Source organism: Pongo abelii, chromosome 6 (assembly GCF_028885655.2).
Source record: "Pongo abelii isolate AG06213 chromosome 6, NHGRI_mPonAbe1-v2.0_pri, whole genome shotgun sequence".
Classification (NCBI taxonomy): domain Eukaryota; kingdom Metazoa; phylum Chordata; class Mammalia; order Primates; family Hominidae; genus Pongo; species Pongo abelii.
In genome coordinates this window covers 82816990-82841359 of record NC_071991.2, presented here as the reverse complement: position 1 = coordinate 82841359, position 24370 = coordinate 82816990, and the positions used below count along the sequence as shown (strand labels likewise).

The 24370-nt window shown below is 35.6% G+C and overlaps 1 protein-coding gene across 1 annotated transcript in view; it reads right to left on the bottom strand.

Moving 5' to 3' along the window:
- The window catches only part of CALCR (calcitonin receptor), a 153267-nt gene that overhangs the window by 70455 nt on the left and 58442 nt on the right, over positions 1-24370 (bottom strand). Inside the window, exon 3 of the mRNA XM_002818256.3 lies at positions 1511-1581. Coding sequence (XP_002818302.1) covers positions 1511-1538 — 28 coding nt within the window. The 5' untranslated portion in view covers positions 1539-1581. The remainder of the gene's footprint in view (positions 1-1510; positions 1582-24370) is intronic.

The following is a 24370-nucleotide window of genomic DNA, read 5'->3' as shown; positions in this document are numbered from 1 at the left end:
CATGACATTTACACATGTATCACAAACAGCTTATAAGAACAAAAATAGTATGAAAACAGATCAGAGAGTGAATATTCGGAAACAACAGAAGGGATTTAGATAAGAAACAATTTATTTTGTTTTGCCTATTAATTGAAGAGGTCTTAATTTTAAAGACTTGCATTATTTGGAACTATAACAAATGCCTCATGCCCAAACTATAGTAGATCTCTGCTCACCAAGCCTGCCTCTAGTCAGAAAAGTTGCACTGCAGTTGTCCTGGGTTAAACAATGCCTTGTAGATATATGGTTTTTTGAAAAAAAGCACTTTATGGTGACTCCTGAGGAGGGGAGAAAAAACATATACAGGTAGAGCTGTGAAGAAAGGAGGTGCTTTATCAGTTTCAGACAGAAAAGCAGGCAAGGAAGACTAGAATCAGGCTGAAGAATGAGACAATTTCACTTTCCTGAGATTATTAGAAGGAAGCAAAGAATGGGAGAGAGAGGTAATGAGAGTGATAACTGTGGAAAATCCGGGATGAACTGACAGAGGCCAATGGCTTAGTTGAAGAGATGATTAAAAGACAGAACGAAAGGATGGATAGATTGGAGGGTGGAATCTAGAGACTGATTAGTGTAGGATTTAAAACAGGCAAGATTCAGGGTGATATTGCTATGTTCACAGTTCAGTGACCTTCAGGAGAATAGCTGACCTGAGCCTTAGAGAGTGAAACCTGGACCCAGGTAGAAAGGACAATATCACCAAACAGCAGTTAGTTGGTATGAAATGCACCTTGAGAACTTTCAAACTGGAATGGAAATAGGTGATACAGAAGACCTGCAACCAGAAAATCATCTGGTACACCAGGAAGATCACTCAAAGAAAATCAAAACAAAGTTTAACTTCGACATAAGATTATGTGTTTACTTGCTTCTTGGTGAATTACCATCTCCATAGCAAGGATTTTGTTCACTCTTGCAACCCAAGAACCTAGAGAAGAGCCTGGAACACAGTAAATGCTAGTAAATGTTGGTTGCTTGGTTTAAGGGATAATTTAGGGATAGAACCTAAGGAATGTCAATCTATAATTTAGTAAGACAGGAAGCATTGTTCTTTACTTAAAGTGCCCTAATCGTGGAGCCAAAAAATTCTAATTTCTGCTTCTACCTTTATTATTATTATTTTTGAACAAAGAGCTTCACTTTTATACCAGCTTCTTATCTATAGAATGACTACTTAGTCATGCCCTCCTTGAATAGGAGAAGTATACAAGACCTGTCTCAGTAATCTGGCTCCTTAGGGTAATGATTTCCAACATATCTTTTAACCACTTTTTTCAAACAAAAACCCGGACAGGAGCCCCATCCTGCCAGACTCAATGTGGACCCTAAGCCAGATCAATGTGGAGCCTAAAAATCTGATTGTCATGGCTGATTTAGAACATGCAAATGAAGAAACCATTGTAAGAGGTTCAGTTACTGGTGGGACAACCGAATCTACACTGGTTTGTATCCACAAATGGGCACTTGCCACTAATCTTCTCTCCGGAAAATTGCATCCTGGGGTGGCAAAAGTGGGTGGATCAGTGGGAATCATTTATTCTGTGAATAAATAAAATCAAAATCAGTAAATCAATGATAATGATTGAACAGAATGTCTTCATGTAAGGGGAACAAATTTACTTGAAAAGTAAAGTTAAATTATTTTTTTGTGGAAAGAGTACAAAATGTCAATATCTGAAAATAATGTGTCTATTCTTATAGATCGACATTTCCAAAAGCATGTTCCATAGAAGAGCAGCAAGCCCATGAGAAGCAGCATAAAATAAAGTTTCCATGGCCAAATAAGTTTAGGAAATTAAGTCTTTCCTATTCTCTCAGAGATTTACTATGGACATTAGCACTTCAAAGACTCTAATTTTTCTGTACAAAAAAGATCCCTTTGATGTTAACTCTTCATTTCCCAAACCTGATTGACCATGAAACACTTTTATGGTGTGATAACAATTAATAACCCATCTATAGAATATACTTTGGAAAATGCTCTTTTAGCTCAATGGCAATTTCTAAACCACTCTAGTTGATTAAGTCTGCAAGTCATGAGAACAAGCTGCCCTTTCACTTATAATTTTCTCTCTTTCCCCTTCATGAAGCAAAAGTGGAATTTCTGAGGTCTTCAACATTCTCTAGCCTTGGTACAAAGCCCAATACTATAACGGGCATCTCACAGGCAATTATTCCTTTGGAGCAGTATTTGTCAAGAGCCTTTCCACCAATATCTTGACTATGAGAACAAGGAGTAGGATGAGGAATGTGGGCAAAGAGTAGTGAAAAGGAACATGGCTTGTCTCAAAACAGCTATGAGCTGTTGTCAACCAACGCCTAGAATCTTTTTCAAATATAAAATTTGGCATTTCTTTCTAGACAATTCTATTTAATATGTTTCTGTAGATGCAGTCTAAGTGAATAAGCAAATGAATTTTGTGAAACCACAGGATAGGCTGGTTTGTTGCCATAACAAAGCCTTCTGTTTGGATAACTCCTTGATTATATAACCTATTTGAAAATCATTCTTCATTATTACAGGAACTAACTTGCCAAGGCATAATATGGCCATAAACCCAATTTATGTTGCCACATAAAGCAAAACAGAGTGCCTTCCTACTCCTCCTCATGAGTTTAAAATGTCTATCTAAATCCAGGCTCCAAGTCTAGCTGGTAGAAAGACTTGGCACTTTCTGCATTGGAGAGCTGTTCTGGGTAAACAGCATGACACACAATGTAAGAGAAATAATTCAGATGATAGGGGAAACAGAACAAAAATGATGTCATATTGAAAGAAATAAGACTTTTTCTTTTACTCATGTCAATGACCTGACTCAGCCATGTATTTTTACATCATCATGCTAACTTAGCTCTTATTGAGCACATTGAGCTCTTATAAACTTAACCGCTTTGTAGCTTGCATTATGTGTATACATCATCTAATTAGCATTTAATAGTTACCGTGTTTTCAGTACCATGCTAGATTATTACATACATGTTCTTTGATTTAGTTCTTAAGACAAAATGTTGTAGCTTCTCCTTTTACACTTAGTTTGTGGATGAGCAACTCAAAGCTCAAGGAGATTAGGAGATTAGGTTAGTTTTCAGTCATGAAGTTACTGAGTGGACAAATCAGGTATTCTGACTCCTAGTCCTGTGCCCTCAGAGTGGTCTCTCCAACCACCAAGCTATTTCTGTTTTAACAATATCCCTGACTACAACCAGCCCAGGGCTTTCCATATCATACTTGTTCAATGCATGTTTTTTGAGGGTATAAATGAGGAGAAGATCTAACAGCATGTCCTTCATATCTTTTCAGTTTCCATGGAGAACTCAGTCTCAAATCACTCTTGATCTCTATTATATCTGTTTATCAACTCATATGTTATTTTCACTGTTATTTTTAAGCACATAGATGATGTTTTTATTATCACTGCCTAGAAGTTCAAAGACCAAAAGCCCACAGTCCAGAAATTCCTGGTAGGAATAATCCAGCATGGATATATATTTCCAGCTATTAAGGGGAAATGGCTAGAAAACACATTTCTACTCCAAGATGCTAGCCTAACCCTGGTGGAAATGGTGTAAACTACTTGACAAATTTTGAAAAGTTACTGGTCACATTTTTGTCAGCATTGCTACTCTAAGACCCATCTCCTTAAGTGACTTTAATTATACTTGCTAATGGGAAACAAAACAATGATATAATATGTAAAATGAAGCAATGATGTATACTAGTTTGGTGGAAGTTTTCAAAAATAAGTAGACTTTACTTTGAATTTGAGTATCACATCCTGTGAAACAGAGTGGTTAAATACAAGACTCAACACAAAGCCTTGCACATAGTAAGTGCTCAATAAGTATTCATTGAATGAACAGATACATGACATCTAAGTAGTTGGTCAGGCAACATTAATAAACAAGGAGATCTTAGAGAAATGGGTCAGAATTATGTGCAGTTCAGAATTGTGCCATTACTCAAATGGCTATTATTAATGGAAAATTGGATATGATTTGTCTAATTAAAACTAATTTAGGAAAAGGGCATTGTAACCTCATGTATACTTTATAGTATCAGAACTCTAAAAACAGCCATGATAAAGGGGAGATAGAAACTGTTTGATTCAAATCAATGTAATTAAAAATACATCATGCACTTATTAGATGTGTTTCAATGCTTTCTTAAGGTAAAGCTGAACTTTGATATGTGAGAGACTGGGAGAAAAATAATCCAATCTAAAGGATCAGCATGAAGATACTGGAATCACTAAGCATACTGAAGAAACCTTAAGTGGGCTAATTCCAAAACCTGTGTTCTTAGTCACTACATATAGACTGTCATATATGAAGAATAAAGTAAACTCAGTTTTGGACAAGTGGAAATTGAATTATCAGAAGGTCTTCTATTTTGAGAAACTGATTGTAATTAGCATGTTCAAGGTTTCTTTGTAACTTTTCAACTTCTGTTAAGATCAACTATGGCAAATATTTGAAGAAAAGTCAGTATGGCATAATGGAAAAAAAAATAGTGGGCAAAGGAATAAGAGATCCATATTGTAATCCCAGAAAAACTTCAAACTCACCACGTGACTCTTAAGCATGTTACTATATATTTCTGGGCATGCATTTCATTACTTATAAAATTAGACAGCTGGACTATAATTAAAGGTCTTTTTCACTCCAAGATAGGCTCTAATGTAGCCATCACTAAAATACAAAACATGTATTTGGCAGACAGAGACAAGATAGCAATGTATATATAAATATTGACTCTACTTGACATTGTAATAGAAAATAAACTAAAACAGAATTTCCACATTGGTTTTACAAAATATGATCTCTGTGAACACTCATTAATAACAAAAAGAGGAATGAGTAGTCCACTGGAACAAAGTTTGTGAAATGTGAAATACCATGTGCTCTTCTCTGGAAATTTGCAAGTGTTAGGATATTAAAAGTTCTGCAAAATCCTGCAACCATGGATCTTCTAAATAAATTCATTTAAATTAGCTGTTATTTCTAATTACATTTACCAATATTAATGTGCAATGAACATTCAAGGAATGGATGGCCACGTCTGGGTAATAATTGACTTCCATTGATTTCCTGAATGAAAAGTATGTTGGTCTCTTGATTAGCAGAAAAAGCTGCAGTAAAAGGTAAATGTTGCAGACTTATCAGCATTTCTTTACTATATTGGAAAAGAAATTGCAGGACTTTGCCATGCTTGTTTGGCTAAGTGAAACTCTAGTAAATATATGATTGGCTAAATATGTTGGTGCTTGGTTTTGAAAGTCCACTTTCACAAATACTGATGAATTACCCTTCTATTATATCTTACACAGGAGACGTACTGAGTGGAACTAAATTGGTTGGCATAAGTTATAAACTATTTTAAGCCAAGTTTAAAAATATTTATGTAGAAGTCAATGCCACATACATATGAAACCATTCTATAAATACCAACAAGAATTTAAAAGGGTGGGATTAAGATATAGTCCTTATACAAAATATCATCTTGTCCTTATACACACACTGTTGAAAAAAATCCTCTTTCAGAATAAAGTACACCTGATTTTATTAAATGATGAAACTGGAAGGGATCTTAGAATTCAAATATCTCCAACTTCTTACTCTATAGATGAGCAAAAGAAAACCTACTGAATGATTTATTTTAAATCTGTTTGAAAGTTAGTGGAAGAGCTCTAATTAAAACTCTATCATAGGGTCCAACCTAGTTCATGTTCTAAATTACTAATCTGTCTCGCATTAAAGATTTTTCCTAGTTGGCTTCAATATTCTGCAGTGAAGTTCTAAAGCTTGGTCTAGTTGGGGTAGAAATAACCATAACGATAGTTCATCCTCTTGCCCAGTTTAATTTCTCTTAGTCACCTTTAACATTCTGTTTGGTTCTGATATCAAGACTATTTTAAGAAAGAATGTGCTTAGACTTGAATAAAATGAGGTTAAATAAAAGGACATCTGGGATGTTATTCAATGTATTTAACAATTGTTGCCACTGCAACATCCACCAATTAGAACAATTGCTGGCTGTTAGCCCACAGGCCCTGTTGTACCAATACTTACTAGCTATAAACCAGTCTGGGGTTCCTAATTTTCTGCCTCTCCCCCATAACCTTGCCATGCATTGTACATACATTTATCTTTGTATGTTTGTGTTTGCAGAAATGGAGGTGGGGTAGAATGAAGCAGAACACTTATTGTGTTTATAAATTCACTCATCAAATATTTACTGAATCCAGATGCAGTACTTGCTCTTATGGAGTCTTTCTGTATTGCAGAGAAAGCTTGAATGGGAGCTATCCTCATGCACCCTCTTAATACACATATCTCCCAATCCTCTCACCACTTATGGGATTTCATACAAAGATATTTCATCTAGAACCTTATAAAAGACAAGCTTGCTCCTGCATTTCCAGTTCCAGTGCATATATTTACTAATAAAGAAAAGCACCATCAAATGTAATTTAATCATTACAAACTTTCCTTTTCTTCCTATTAAATTATTTAAGAATCCATTTTCCTGAAATTTGAGTGCCCTTGGAAATTATCCTTTCTTCACAGCTGTGTAAGTAGTTCAAAAGTTCTGTAAAATTAGCTAGATTCCCTTGAAAAACAGAGCAATTAAGTGAGATTAATGATATAAGGGATGGCCAACCAAGTTGGATCTCTAAATGTCAGCAACGATATACAAATAGTTTTCATCATAGCAGTTGTTTCCTACCATGACCCTAAGAGCTAACAGTCAATGGTCTGATCTGACGAACTTTATCTAAAATGATGATGTTAAAGTCAATTTCAATGTGCAATTTAATTTTTCAGGTGAACTGAACATCCTGCTTTATTCAAGAAAGCTTAGTCCTTGTGAGAAACTTGCATATGACTCACCTTGCCAGTTCACATTTAAAAAATTAGCACATTATAATTTTACAAATTTATGAGGTACAATGATGAAATCACCAGTTCACTTTTTAAAAATTAAGTATATAAAAAATTACAGCACATAAAACAAGGTTTAATCAACCCCACAAACTTAATCAGGAATACCAAAGAATTAATCTTAACTAATGTGATTTTGTTTGGGGATGCAGATGGGATAATAACTGAGAAGTTCAGTTATTTCAGAATGTGTCTAGAGGCGTCTACATGACTTAGATCCATAGGTAATCTGGTTCATATTTTTCTGATAGCTGACTCATATTTCTAAGACATCTTGTATCTCCTCACCTCTCTCTGGTGGTGGTACACATTCAGTGATAGGAGCTAAAGGACGCAGTGTAGAACTAAACCAGAATTTATGCAAAGACAATGAGCTGAACTGGAATAACTGAGTTGACTAAATTAATCTGAGCAGGATCTGTCGCTTTCCCTGAAGGAACCCTGGCTAGCAATAGCTTCTCCAACTGCCAGTTGACTCTTACTTAAGTTCACTGCTTCTCTGCTGTTGCTAACGTGCAGGTTCTGGGTCCTGAACTAATTGCTGCCAGGTGGGTAACAGGAAACAGAGCTCCAATCTTGGTCTCTGTTCTCAGAGAAAGTTCTGATATTTTTTGGAAAGATATAGATGAAACCTCATGTTTATCAAGAAGCTCTATCTGTTATCCTTGTTGGCTGATACACAAGAATATATGGTAGTCTTTGGCCAAATTAAAACATTAAAATGGACTCCTTTTCTGAGGAGTGGTTGGGAGTAGGGGATAACTAGTGGGAAAGGAAGGAAGGAACTAAAATTAACTGAATGCATATAGGAGCCAGGCAATTTATACACATTACATTATCCTCCTATGAAATGCAAATAGGCATTTAAATCTCCCCTTTATATATGAGGAAATTAAGGTTCACAGAAGTTAAGTAACTTGATTAAGATCTCACAGTCAATAAGTGGCAGAGACAGAACTTGAAAATAGTTCTTACTTCAAAATCTATTTTCTTTCCATATTTCACACTGATTCTAGAAACATATGTATTTACATAAACATGCACACTGAAAATAATGAAGTTTGAAAATAAGTTGTCAATGATTTTTTTCTTTAATTGATCTACCCTTAAAGATTATATAACTAACTTCCAGCTAAGTTTCGCTGTATCAACATTATAAGTTTGTAAACTGTAAACAACTCTATATGCCAAAATTCTTAAAACATCCAGACCCTTTGACTAAGGTTTTTTTCCTCTTGATATTATAAATTGGTCCAGATTTGATTGTAGAAATGTCCATCATAACTTTGTCTAATGTGGTGGAATTTGAAAGTAATCTAAATGTCCAAAATAATGAATTTGTTAATCTTTGGCACACCTATACTGATGGAAAACTCTGCAGCCATTAAAAATTGTGTACTAGAATATTTAGTTATCTAGATAGATGTTTTTGGTATGTTATTACTTTAAAAAGGGACTACAAACTGAATGTATGACGTAATCTTATTTTTATAAATATATATTTATATGTGAATAGAAAAAAGGCTTGAAGAATATAATATTATGCAGCAGGCACTATGAGTATACATGTTTTACCTCCTTTAATCTTTTCAATAGCCTTCGCATGTAGATACTATTATTGTTACTGTAATTTTGCAGCCATGAAAACTGAGTCTTAGAGAGGCTAGGTAAAATACTAGATTTGCTATGTAAAAAATAACCTCCAAATCTCAGTTGTTTAAAAGAACTGATTTTTTCTTTTCCTCAAGTTACATGATAACTGTGGGCAGCTGAAGCCCTCTGTGGATCTGCTCCACATGATTTTCTCTCTGTGACCAGGGCTGATGGAGCAACACTCGTCTGGAATATGCTGTTCTCAGGGCAGAGGATGGTCCTGCCAGGGGAGCAACGCTTTGCTCAGATGAGGTAAGACATAACTACTCACACCCTATTGCCCTAAGCAAGTTACAGCATTAAGGCCAAAGTTAACATATCATGAATACATATGCTTTTTCTGAGTAAGGAGAAAGCAAATAATTAGAAACACACACACACACACACACACACCCCCACACACACCCACACGACACAGAGGAAAATTGCACAAGTTTCCACAGCAAGGTGACAAAGATGGTACTAGAACCTCTCCAGATGGTGGGATTGAAAGTGATTTATTTGATTTGATTTGATTTTGCTTGCCTGCATTTTCTAATTTTTGCAATATACAGGAATTGCTTTTGAAAAAAAAGAGGAAATGAACTATTTTGTTCTTGTTCTGTGTTTTGTGCACTGTTGCTGATAGGAATGTTCCCTATGGTGTAGCTTTGGAGTACAGAATAAGAAAATAGTAGGCGGAAGAGGGAAGTTATACTTGTCTCACCTTAATTGCTTGGGTCTGCTTTTAATCTGTCTTCAGATAACTGGAAATATACTTTTTAAAAAGTTTGACAATAATCCCCAATAAGGAACAACCCTCAAATTAAAAGAAGGCTCTTAAACCAATGGGAATGCCATTTCACTGAGAGCTATTCTTTATAATGAAGGCTTCATTCATGATACCAACAGCAAGTTGCAATAAAAAAATGAATTAGCACTAATTAGCAATACACTGAAGACAGAATATCTGATGGGCTTTCTAATTACATCTCTTAAGAGTGCCCTGGTGGTGATTAGGTGTTAAAAAATGTATTTCACAAATGTAATTACAAAACTATAAAGGGAAATTAATTTCAGTGGCCAATGAAGAATAGTCATAATAGACCCATAAATACAGCTTCCAACAATATACAAACAAAGACAGAAAGCATTCAGTGATATTATAGAAAATTGCCCACACTTTCCATTTTAATTCTTATTGTTGTTTGGCTTCTTTGGAAATTCCCCCCAACAGGGAAAAAAAACAACAAATTCTATCTTACATTTCACACTTGCCTTCCCTAAAAACACTATCATTGTAATATTGGTTAAGTATAGCTAAAAACAGTTATTTCTGTGCTGGAAATAAGGAAACCCCTGACTGCAAAGTAATAGACCATGACATAGTTTCAATATCTAACTTCAGCAATATTTGGTGCTCAACGAATTCCGGTAGAAATTCTTTAACCATGTATTATTTCCTCTGCTCAACAGCGTCTTTTTCTTTCTCCCATCGTATGTAAAACCTGTGATCTGCCATCTTGGGCAGACACTCAAATAGTACTCGTAAATATGTCTACCATGATCCATAAGTTTTTAAGACCTAAGAGAGATACGTGTTCAAAATGTTCAATATCCTCAACTACTATTCCTTTTCTTTCCTTTTTCCCCCTAGGCAAAACTGTATTTTTTTAAATTTAGTACAACAAAGAATTTAAGTTTCCTGAAATAAAATAACTTCATGCCATAAGAATGAGGTAAAATCTGTCCAGTTAATCTTTTCTGGTATTATCTTAGGAAGACTGAGTTAGTGTTATCTATTCACTCTGGTAATAATTGTGACTGACATCTCCAAGTTCCTTCTAAAGCAGACGCATCCATACAAGACTTATGCAAGAATCTTAGGGGTGCAGCAATATTTCCATATGGTATCTCACCTCCTCTCTGAAAATGCTGCTGCAAAAAGAGCTTTTATAGTATAAGCAGTGGGGCCCCTATGGAAATTTATATCTGCCACTCCTGATATAGTCCCACCACCCATACTATTTAATAACAAGAAGTGTCAAGGAAGGTACCAGTTCTGAGTAATTTCAAGGACATCTGAAAAAGGCCTGCAATTCAAGCATATTTTCAATGATGTCTAGATAAGACTAGATACAGCTAAGTGAAAAAAAAAAGCCTATAAAAACTCAGTCCCCGCGATGTTCTTTGCAGAACTCCCCCCCAAAAATAGCTTGAGTTTCCTTTTCCAAGAATCAGTTGGCACATCCAGTTGCATCTGTTTTTGTCAAAGCAGGAAGAGTTTGATACATTGGTTGTGAAAATAGTTGTACTTTAATTTGGGACATGTGGAAGGATATGAATTAGTGTGATAGATTCAGGAAAGTTTAGTCACGAAAGATGTTTGAGTCAGACAGTCAGACATTAGAGATTATCTAATATGAAACCCTCATTTGAAAATGAAGAAACCAAGACTCAGGGAGGAGAAAGAACTTGTCCAAATTTATAAAGTGTATACACAGCAATGGGAATCAGGTATGTGCTGGATGGTCTTCTGTGAACATTTCACTATGTCTTTCTCTCCCGTCTTCTCAACCCTGTCTCCTTCCTTCAGGGAACTTTGCTAAACTTTTATCTCCACTATAATACGTTATAAAGACTAAATAAAGAGAGAAGTAGATAAGCCATGTCTACAAAATAGGATAAAAAGAGAACCTCTCTTGTGCAAAATAGGAGGCAAAATCATGCGCACACACTTCTTTTTACCATCTCATTCTAGCTAGAAGTTTGTACAGGTTAAAAGGCCACCTGGGACTAGGTATGTTCAAAATGGCGACTCCACCTTCCCTTCTCTTTGCCAGCCCCGTGTACAGGAAGGAGCAGGTAACAAGGTGCCAGCTAGGCAAAGACTTTATTTGCATAATAAGATTAGGGGCCCCACGCATTATGTAAACATCACACCTGGTCCAACCAATCTTTGGGCCCTATGTAAATCAGACATTGCCTTCTCAAGCCTGTCTCTAAAATCCGGTGCACTCCACCTCAGGCCAAATGTCCCACTCAGGTGTCCCTCTCTTTCAAAAGACAGAAAGCTGTTCTTTCTCTTTCTTTTGCCTATTAAACTATCACTCCTAAACTCACTCTCTGTGTGTGTCTGTGTCCTTAGTTTTCTTGGTATGAGATGACGAACCCCAGTTATTTACCCCAGAAAATGATGCCGCTTCATTAGGTTTCTGGCTTTTACAATATGACTGATGCAGATGGGATTGGCTGAGATAGGGCACACTGAAGGAGGATTAGGTTTTTTGGGGAGGTTCATAAGTTTAGGACATTGTTTTTATTAAAGACCAATTTCATAGTCTCCTGCAGGTGTGTTTCTCATTTGCACACTTAAGGCCTCATAACCAACCCACAGTGACTTTAAGAGCAGTCACAGAGGTAGTGTTTAATGCTACTTAGTGTATTTCCTTAATGTCCTTCAAACAAGCAAAAAGCAACAATCTCCTCACTACAGACAAAAATTGCTAAATGGCCCTGTAGAAAACAAACAGGATTCTGTTGCTGTTATAACATGCTACCAAATATCCAGATGGCTCAATTGTTTGTTGAATTATTTGGTCAAACAGTTGTTGATTGTGATTTTTTTTTTTTTTGGCTTTACTTGGTGGTTGTGGGGCATAAGACCAGCAGATTCTCAGCTTCCTAGCTTATTTTCCTATGCATGAACTTTTCCTCTGGGAAGTTGGCTTAATAATCAGGTGATATGGTTTTACTGTGTCCCCACCCAAATCTCAGCTTGAATTGTAGTTCCCACAATCCTCACCTGTTATGAGAAGGAGCCAGTGAAAGGTAACTGAATCATGTGGGTGGGTTTTTCTCATGCTGTTCTCATAATAGTGAATAAGTCTCATGAGATCTGATGGTTTCATAAAGGGCAGTTACCTTGCACATGCTCTCTTGTCTGCCACCATGTAAGACATGCCTTTGCTCCTGCTTTGCCATGATTGTGAGGCCTCCCCAGCCATGTGGAACTGTGAGTACATTAAGCATCTTTTTCTTTATAAATTACCCAGTCTCAGGTATGTCTTCATTAGCAGTGTGAGAATGGACTAATACGTCAGGAAAGAATAAAGTCCCGAAGGGCCAAATTAGAATTAATTTAGGGTCAGTGAAGAGTAAGCAGCCTTAATGTAACAAGGAGGCCCAGAATACTTCCTTGTTGAACACACACACACACACACACACACACACACACACGAGTAAATAGACTAATAAGGTGAGAAAGTGGTTAAAAAGAAGTGGGGTCAGGGGAACAAGTCAAGTGTTACATGTCAGTTAATAACTGATGGAGAAAACATTAGTTTAGGAGCAGTACTTCAAAGGGAGAGCCAGCTGTCAGGGCAATGAGTAGTGAGGAGGGTAAGGAGCCAGGACTGAAAAGAACAGTGGTGCTGCCATGAGGGGCCCTTAGTGTAGGGTTTTCAAGACAGCCTAGATGTTGAATCAGGTGCCAAGGAAAGAAAGTGACTAAGAAAAGCAGAAGAAACCAAAGAAAGCTTTCCCTCCACCACTGTTTGTGCAGAACTAAAATCAAGCTGATGAAGTCTGCGTTAAAAAAAAAAAAGAAGGTCAGGCGCAGTGTCTCATGCCTGTAATCCCAGCACTTTGGGAGGCCGAGGTGGGCAGATCATGAGGTCAGGAGATCGAGACCATCTTGGCTAACATGGTGAAACCCTGTCTCTACTAAAAATAAAAAATAATAATAATAAAAAAAAAATTTAGCCAGGCATGGTGGTGGGCGCCTATAGTCCCAGCTACTTGGGAGGCTGAGGCAGGAGAACAGCATGAACCCAGGAGGTAGAGCCTGCGGTGAGCAGAGATGGCGCCACTACACTCCAGCCTGGGTGACAGAGTGAGACTCCATCTCAAAAAAAAGAAAAAAAAGAAAAGAAAAAATTGTTCACATGGACCAAGATGAAGAAGACAACCTTTCTTTGATTTTCATTTTAAGAATTAATATACCCAATTTCCTGAAACCTACAATCTCTGATTAACTTACAAGTTCCAGAACCATTTTATGATATTTCATAAGATATGCTCAGAGAATCTTATGAAAACATATGCAGTAAATACAATTCACACATATATTGCCATTTGGCATATAGCCAAAGAAAAATAAGTGTGCACTTATTTCACAAATGTTGACACAAGATAATTCTAATGTATATATTGGATATTTTACCAAACAAAAACAAAAACAAAAGAAAACCCCTCAATGTGCTTAGTCAAGAAAAGGGGAAAATGAATCAAAGCAAAAAGTAGTATATTTTCCAGTTGGGCATACTACACTCTCAAAACTGTGGCTATCAGAGAGCACGTGGACTCACAAAGGAGGGTAGACCTTTTTTTTTAAACAATTTTTTTTTAAATTCTTAACAAAATTCAATCAAACCATTACATAGAATTACTTTTACATGCAGTTTTATTGAATTTAAGCCTTAATTCTAATTCTGCTTCTATTAACATTGTTGAACTCTCATGTAGCAAATAAGCAGAGTTACGAATTTAAAAAGTAGTTGAATGGTCTAGTGGGTAGGGTCATTGAATTATTTTTAACTAACCCTGTTTGAAATGAAGATTAGTCAAGGCATTACAGGTAGAAGGCTAAGATTTCTGGCAAATCCATGTAGTGATCTGTTTGTTATAATAGCTGTGCGCCTAGAGTGGTGCCTAAGGCCTTTACTTTCATTACCTAAATTAACTCTCAACAACCCTCAGAGAAAAGCAGGTTTGCAGATGAGGAAGTGGGAGATTTGGAATTTATACCTGGTCTGTAAGATCTTACTGTCCATGTACCTAGTGACCCTAGGTAGATGCAGTAATGTACCCCTGTAGTAATGTCTCCCTGATTTCAGAGGAGTAATTTCTGTAGCGCTGTGTTAAAAATTGAGAACTTGGGTTTCTCTTTCCTACTCCCTCACTAAAACTAAATTACCTAGCTATTCTATCTCATCTCATGTGATTTGCTTATAAGATGAAATGGACACTCTTCCATTGAGAGGTGGGGTGTATGTTCTCTCCTCTTGAATTTGAGTAGAGTAAGACACTGTGGTGCCATATTGGCTCAGATAAAAGCATGGCAGAGAGGGATCCCATAAGATTCCCAGGCAAAATTCTTTTCTCCAAATTTCTTTAAATTGCCCCCAACAATATGGGGTTTTAGACAGGAAATGATGAAGTCCTACCTTTCACTACTAAAAATCTAATTTAAGGAGCCACCTTCTCCTAGAGTTGCAGGCAACTCTAAAATTCAAGTATTAGAAATATATTATCTGGAAAGGAAAAGATCCTGATAGGACATTTAAGAACTAATAGGCTTCCTAAGTCAAATGATATAAATAAACAGAAGCCCGAAATCTTTTTGGACCCTTTAGTACACAGGACAAAAACAAAACAAAATGAAAAAACTTTTAAGACAACTCAGCAAAAAAAATTCCAATTTACGATCAATCTAATACTCTAGAGGCCAACTGCTTTCAAAGCAGAAACTAGCTTTATTTTCTTTATAAATCTTTGGCCAAAGCAACATTTGGAATACTCACATATGTGGAGATTAACTTTCTGCCAAACATAGAAGTTTCCAGTTTATTTACTCAATAAAATAATTCACTCAAGTTAATCTTATTTATTCCAGGAATAATGTTGCATTTGTAGACTGTGTCCCTGACGATGAACTTAGAATCAAATAAATTGTATATATGACAATACTATATTATGAAAGTCTAAATACAGAACTGAAAAATTCCTATGGTAAAATTAGAAATATTTAAGTTGAATCCCCAAAAGTGGATATTTATAGGATTAATACATAAAATACCGTTTACTTACATCATTTGTTTGACATAAAACTTCCCTCCAATCAAGTTAGTTGGGCATTACATTTATAATGCTTTTAATATTTTTTTAATTTAGAAGGGATTTTTCAGAGATGATTTGGAGTGATCTATATCTTTATAAAGAATAAACAACTCTTACTAAAGACTTTTGAGATTTTTTTTCTTTGTATAAATTTCTTTGTCACGAGCAAGGACATTTATTTATTATTTCATTGATCAAAGCAGAACTCAGAGTAGAGTGGTGGGTACTCGATAATTATTTACATTGATTATATAAAACTATGTCTTCTCCTAAAAGCTGTTATTAAAGATCAGAGTAGGCTGGCATTTCTCTACTCCATGTTTTTCTTGTTCAGAGTAACATCAGGAGCTACTTAGGACCTGTCCAATGTCCATGGGGGAAAGGTCCCTCATTAATACTGAGGCTGAGTTCATCTTTCACTGGAGGTCAGAGATTCTCTCTGTGACAGCCCGGTGAAGACTCCTATCTGATTTGGTGGGCCAGGGAGGCATCCATCAGTGATTAGCAAAGCTTTCCCAAAGGAGTTTTAGTTACTTGGGAACATTTAAAACTACAAATAGCACTGCAGCTTGCACATGTATATCCCCCAAATTCTTCACTTCTAAGCCTGGACAAAAAGAGATGAGGGGTCTCTAAAGAGGGTGGGGTAAGGTGGCTCAGGCTTATAATCCCAGTGCTTTGGGAGGCTAAAGTGGGAGAATTGCTTGAGGCCAGGAGTTGGAGACCAGCCTGGGCAACATAAAGAGACACTGTCTTTACAAAATAAAAGTTTTTAAAAATTAGCTAGGTGTAGTGGCACATGTCTGTAGTCCCAGCTACTGGAGAGGCCAAGGCGGGAGGATTGCTTGAGCCCAGGAGTTCAAAGCTGCAGTGAGCTATGATAGCACCACTGCCACTCCATCCAGCCTGGACAACAGAGCAAGACCTTGTCTTTACAAAAACAAACAAACAAACAAAAATTATTTAGGAGAGTGATGAGATTCTATTTGAAGAATGGGTTGGAGAAGAGCAAGCGTGGAAGCAAAGCTAGTTAGGGCATGGGTCCTGGGGGATTAGGGAAGACTTCATAGAGAAGGTGACCTTGAATTGAGAGCAGGAAGAGAAGTGTAAAAACATGCTTAGTGAAAAAAAACCTCTCTCTCTCTCTCACTCTCTCTCTCTCTATATATATATATATTCACATATGCATGTATATATATGCTGATCTGTATAGCATAGGGACACAAACATATGTAATTAAGAAAATAAATCATAAACACAGTAACTAAAAATTCTGGAATAACAAGTTAAGTTACCTCTGAGTGAGAAGGAGTGAATGGTGGATGAGATTGGAGGATTCGCAGGTACTGCTAAAGATCTTCTTAAACTAGTACGTGGGTGTTCATTATACAATTATTTTTATGTCATATATATTTTATAACTACTCAAGATTTAATCTAAATTCCTTAAAAACAATTAAGTAATACATAATTTAGTAAATTAATATGTGGGAGAGTTTAAGACAAATCTCCCATTGTCGAGAGATCTAAATCTAGGCTTACATGGAGTTTTATAAAAATCACTTTATCAACAATTTATTGAACATATTGGTATATGCTCAGAGGTGAGAATCATCCACAATAAAAAAATTACTAGATATGTGAAAAGTGGGAAAATGTAATTCCTTCTGAAGAGGAAAAAAAAAAAAAAAGCAGATTCCTAGACAATGCAGTTGTTGGACTTTTCAGACCAATACTTTAAAACAATTATTAAACATACATTAAATAGTTACAGAAAATGATGAATACAGTGGATGAAACTGTAGTGAATGATGGCCATTGTGGATGAAGTAGTAGGGAATTTCAGGAGACATTTTAAAAATTTAATAAAGAAGCAAATGGAAATTCTAGGAATAAAAAAGTCCTATATCTGAAATAAAAATGCATTGGATGGGCTTAACAGCAGATTGGACCCAGCAAAAGAAAGAATCTTCTTTTCTGGGTAGGCATGCACTATTGGCATACAAGTAAATGTAGAGAGGCGGAGGTCACTATCAGATCCCACAGTTAAATCCAGCCATAAATCTGCCCAGTTTTAATTTCCTCCAGTTGGAACACTTCTTTCACTTAGAACCAGCCAAGCTTAATGCTCTTCCTTAGGAGCCAACAAAGCCCCAGCTAAAATGCAGTTCCCATTAACTACGGCCTCTTCAGTGGTGGCTGAAAGGTAGGCAGAATAATGTTCAATCTTCTCACCACATGTCTGGCAGAGTATGCTTTGTGACTATTACAGAAAGGACCTCAAAACATTTGGAGACCTGGTGTGACCAGGCATCATGCTATTTACTTTACATAGCAGCCCTGTATGGTATGTCGCATCTTCATTTTATTGAGGAAGCAACTCAAGTGCATCCCAGAGAGATTAAGAGACTTGCCCATGGTCTTTCATTTAGCAAGAGGTAGAATCTAAATTCAAACCCAAGTCTTTCTGACTGTACAGCTCATGTTTTCATTCTCCCAGTGCCTCAGGCTGGTTTCTTCTTTTAGAAAAGGCTTTCTTTTCTTTTATGGCATCACAATTTGTAATAAAAGTAATTCAGGGCCTTAAAAATGCATATAAGATGAGACTTTTGTAGAGTTTACATGGAATCAGCAACCATTTGAAGAGTATAAACACAGGGACATCCTCTTGCTTAATTAAATCCAACTGAGTATCCTAAAATATGTAAGATAATTATATTTTTTGATGAAATGAATTATTATGGCTTGTACAGACAATCTGAAAAGGCTAATTAAAAGGCAATTTCTCTTGCAGAGTGGAAGATGCTCTTCAGCAGTTCTTGAAGAGCTCCATGCAATTTGGCTGCATCTGCCCCTTACACATGCAGGGGTATCATATAATTCCAAGGAAAATTTTATGATTCTAAATAGCACTCATAAATTATTTTCCTTGATAAGCAGCAATACTGACATAACTTATGATAACTGTTTTCCTTCCAACAAATGATTATTGTATTTAGGAGCTGGCATCTAATTAGTAAGACAGTAAAGCCTGTTATATAACGAAACAAAATATTTAAGGCAAACCACAGACCCCATGAAGGCTAGGAATAACTATTAACATTCTTCTAATACATGTCCATTGCCCAAATACAGACACAGAGCTGCTGCCTCCCCACTGTTCTGCACTCTAGAAAGCCTGGAAACGTCACTTCCGTGTGAATCCTGACTGCTTTGCCTCTCAGTGCACTTCTAGCATGGTCTTCACGTAATACTGGCTTCAAAGGAAATTGGGGTACCTATGAGTAATCCCAAATGACAATTGGCAGCCCCAAATATTCCACATAGAATGTGAAAAAAATTAGTTTAAAGGAAGATCATTTATGTAATAAATGTTTTAAATGAAAAAGATCTTTCTAATAACGTCTGCTATTAAAAGAAGCATATATAGATTTATTTACTAGGACACCTTATTAAATACTACAGTATAGAAGCACTGCTTTCTCACAGAATAGCTGGTTTTAAAAACTATTTCTTCTCTTTTTATATTTCCATTTATTTGAGTAGTAGTCCCATGTTTCATTCTTAATGTTTCTGTATGTATTATAAAAGGTAATGTTTTCTAGAAGGTTGGTTTTTCAGTAAAACCACCTAAACTTTGCAGATGGCATTGTGGAATGAGTAAGTTACAGTTGAATTCCTGCTATGGTCTTTGCAAGCTGTGTGACCTTGGAAAAGTTAATTTTTTGAGACTCCATTTTCTCGTTTGAAAAATGGAGATTGTAATGCCCCTCTTGCAGTGTTAATGTGATCTTCAAGGAGGTTAGGTCCATAAAACAGTTGACATGCAATAAGTATTTAATATGTAGATATTTGTTTTTATTTACAAATAAACATATATTTATTTTATTTACAAATAAATATATAGATACTTCATTTACAAATACATATTTATTTCATTTCCAAAAAATATATAGATATTTATTTTATTGTGACCTGAGCCTGCTCCTTTTCTCATTCAGCATAAACTGTAATTTAAGAAAGTAGCCTCTAGAAGGCCTAATAAGTCAGTGAGAGGGTCAAGAATTAGACAGGTAGAAAGTCCTTTAAAAGCTTATAGAATGAAGATAATAACCTTTATCTTCTTGTACAATAAGATTCTTAGGAGAGAGTCAAACATTTGTGGGGTTGTTTTTGCACATTCCTGGTAAACATTTTTTCTTTCATGATCAAATTTTAACCTCTAAAATTAATAAAAATTGTTCTGTTCATACACATACTATCCTCTACACCACCTTTTCTCATTATGATTATAAGGAATAATTTTCTATAGAATCTTAAAATTATTCAGCTCTGAAACTGGTCTTTTTGAGTAATCTCGACTATTATATTGAGGCTATTTGGCCAGATTTTTTCCTGTACTCTGTTACTGGACTTTGTAGCTTAAAAACTGCATCTCACCAACACTGAGGATAGGGTTTAGTAAATAAAAATAACAATAGTAATAATAAGAGCTAATATTATTAGCACTAACTATGTATCAACAATGTTCAAAATGCTTTACATATGTCGTCTCATTTAATTCTCACCATAAGATAGGGTAGGTACTGTTGTCACCCCATGTTACAGATAAAAAATGAGGTACAGAGATATTAAGAAGAGAAGAAGGAGTAATTGATGTACTATGTCCTGGGAGCATCACATTAAGGCATGTTGCCCTAGATATCCTGAATGCAAATGAGCAAAGAGCTTTCAAATTAAAGAAATGTTGAAATCCTGTCTCTCTTCTTTACCCTCTCTATTGAAAGCTTCCTTTGAGTATATCATCCATATATAGAACCAGCTCTGCATCCTGAGGAGATAGGGAAAGGGTTTTAGGGAATGCCCTAAGTACTTATGAAGCAACATTTATAACTAAAATTAGAAGGAAACTTAAAGACTGTATACAATTACTGGAATTGCAAATAATGTTCAAGTCATATTGACCCATACTCTTGTCTTGCTTTTACTGCTCACTGTATCCATATCATCTTAGGCCAATCAGTATATCACTCTAGTTTCCCATCCATAAAATGAAAAAGTTTTATTAGCTGATATCTAAAGTCCCTTGAAACTTGACATCCTCTAGTTTTTAAATAGTTCAAGAAACTTCATCCTAACCTTTTATATGATATCCTGATCTTTAATATATTTTGAGACTAAGATCCTTATCAAATTGCCCTTGACCTCTACCCACAAGGCTAGCTTACTGTCTTAGTCATTGAAATAAAGTATGAGATATTTCATTTGCCTTGAAAACACAGAAAATGAGATTGACTTCCTATAGATCTAATCTGCTCCAGTTTGCTGACTGGATTATTTATTTATGCTGTGATACTCACCTAATAAAAGAATTAGTAAGTTTAGTAAGTTCCAATTGTGGTGAGACAAAGGGGACCTATTTTAGAGGAGTTATGTCCACCTTCCACATAATGAGAATAAACTGTTAACACTTTATGTAAGAGGAGGGATGAAAATCTTCTTGGTTGTTACATGCTATGATGAAATTTTAACTTTAAAGGCCTAATGTTTCTGCAGAGTTATTAGCCTGTTTGTTTGTATCAGTCTCAGTCTCCTTACATAGCAAGAGTAGATGGCCCAAACCAATAGAGACCAGAAAGGTCTGAGCAGAATTTGTATGAAGATTAGTATCCTTGTGAGTCCATCGTTCTGAATCTTTGAATCTTATACCATGTTGTAATTTGCAGTTGACTTCCACATACATGATCTTAATTATACTTCACAACAACCCTTAATAGAGGCAGCAAATGGCTCATGCCTATAATCCAGCACTTTGGGAGGCCGAGGCAGATGGATCACTTGAGGTCAGGAGTTCAAGAGCAGCCTGACCAACATGGTGAAACCCCATTTCTAATAAAAATACAAAAAATTCACCCGGCGTAGTGGCACGCACTTGTAATCCAGTTACTCGGAAGGTTGAGGCAGGAGAATATTTTGAACCCAGGAGGCAGAGGTTTTAGTGAGCCGAGATTGTGCCACTAAACTCCAGCCTGGGCAACAGAGTGAGACTCCTTCTCAAAAAAATAGAAGGAACTTGTTTGTGGTTTACCATCTATAGAGGCTAGATATAAGACAAGGAGGCCAAGGAATTTACATTTTTATCCAATTAATAAGTGCTACAGTAAAAACTAGAACCCAAATCTTCCCAGTTGAAGGCCATTTTCTTTGCCCCATTGTGCAGCCTCTATGATGTGCTTGAGGCCCCTTCAGGTCTAATTTTGAAGTCATTAGGTCTGGTCAGATATTCTTTAACATACTCTGTATTTACCAACAAAGGAGATAAACATAGCAAATTAGCTTTTCCTTATTTGTAAAAGTCTTAATTTAAAATCAAATATAGGGTTTGATTTTGAATTTGTAGAGGGTTCCCCTTTTTTGACATTCTGAAGGCCATCTCTTTTCTGGAAGTTTGTGGCTACAATTTTCTTTTGCAACTTTAGCAAGAAATAGACTTACACTTGGTGTTATCAAGGTAAAGAGGAACTATAATGGCTTATTCCTCTCTTCCCTTTTCTTTGCTGACATAAGGGCTTAGAGCAGGAAAAGACAAAGAAGTTATCCATAAACACTCAAAACAAAAGGTAATTATGGAATGGTTTTCAACCACACAGAAGTGGAGGAAGGAAATTAAAGTCCCCTCTCCTCCCTTCTCATTCGACAATATTCCAAAACTCTTTCACGTCATGGTTGCCACATTGAACAACCATAAAGAATGCTTCAAATCTTTTGGTCAATGTGCTTTGGAGATCTGATAGACAAACACCTGTAGAGCAGCATTTTCCCTCAAATCACAGGCTGGACATAGAGGGTTGACATTCTATGTTTGAATCAATCATTGGAACTTTGCTTATCACAATTTCATTCACCCTCAGAGCACTTACTATACTCTGCACAAAGCAAAGGACAAGGTGAGCTAAGATGGTGAATTTGTAGTCTATGTGCTGACATAGGCTGAATATAACTCCTATGCTCAGTTAAGAGGTAAGCTTACCATGAAAGAAATAGAAAATAATTTATTTTTGCCTGTTCAATTTTGGTTACTATATGCTATAGCAGAAAAGAAAAAAATATTATATAATATGTAATAATCGACACCTTTAAATCTGAGGTTGGCCACATATTTATAGTCTTTCAAACATTTGTAACTATAATACTTTTGTAAAGGGCTCATATTGAGCTCTAAATATGAAGGATCTGTGCTAAGGAATTCCAGTTAGTGCTTCAATACTTCAAGATAAATAATTTGTTGTTATTAATATCATATAAAATTATCAGAAACAAGAAAAACTTTCAATATAATAATACAATATTATTAATATAAGAATCTAATCTGAATTATGACAGTTCACTAAAGTTGACACCACTCTATTGCTGTTACCAAATCTAATGTAATTTAATTACTTATATTCAGCATCACATCTGTGAATGTGCTAATGCACTCAAAATAATTACTTATTGAAAACATTAAGAATGTTCTGATTTGGAGTATTTGATTTCATGTGCATATTTTAAAGGTACTATGTCAGTCTCCCAATAAACTTTATTTTCTCTTTCTGTAAAAATGCAACCAATTGACCAATAGATAATCCTAAAAGTTCTATTATTCAGAGACAATAGCTTGCCTCTGCATTATGAGCCATTAAGAATGGTAGCAGAGCAAATAAGTAGTGAATCTAGTTTATTTAGAAATACTTTTAGAAATCTAATGGAAAAGGTAATCTCATGCTCATGCAACTTAAAACTGTGCCAGTCAATTATATTCCAAGGCCATGTGGGTTCCAGCAACATCTATGTCCTTTCTAAAAACATGAACATGTTTTTTTTCTGGATTCAAATACATCTTCAAGTGTTTCTGACATCAGTAGACAATCCTTTTTCTTCATACCCTCCAGATAAATACATTTTGGCAAATTGAATTACACTGATCAAGTCATGATTCTTATAATTGTAAATCACTTTCTTTCAAGCCTTTCTCAAGGATGGCTATAAGGAAGACTAAAAAAATTTCTAACATGAATTCCTGTGTGTGGAAAAAATACTTATAAGCAGAAAATTTGTAGGAGTTCTGAAGCAAACAGCATGAAGTTATTGCCCTATGAGAGACAAACTCCTAGGCATCATCAGTTGCTATCTCCCTGACTCGGTGTGTTTGTGGCAAAGGAGGTGTGTCAAAGCGGGACCTTTTATTTTGACCAAAAATGCATGCATGCTTGGAAAATCTCGTCTGATTAGTAATGATTAATGGCACAAATAAAATACATCATTGTGATTATTATGAATAGTATTACTTTAGCTGTTATTATTTTGGTGTTTATGTTTCTCAAATATATCTGCTTATATATGTTTTCTTTGCTACACTCTTGTTTGATTGATTCTAATGAGATATATACACATACACCATTTGCACATTTTTCACAACTGAGTATCTCAAAAGTAGATTTGGATATTATAATTGCTGTCAGCCAGAAGGCAGTCATGACAAAGCTGTCTGTCCTTTCTTACCAATGCACATTCAAATTTGTAGAATGAGCATCAGAATTCAAAGCTGAGTAGAAAAATATGGACATGGACAATTTTGAGCCAAAAAGTGATTTAAGAATGTCAAAATCTGAATGTGAAGTTTTAGAGTGCATTAAACAATTTTGCTTTTATCTCTTTATTTTTATTTCAATGTTTCCACAAGACTGATATATTGTAAAAATCTATGTATAAATAAATCTAAAAGAATTATTTCAATAATCATAAAATAAAAATTAAAAATATAAGAAAGCATTGAGTCACAGTATAACTGAATTTTATTTTCTTTTTAATGATAC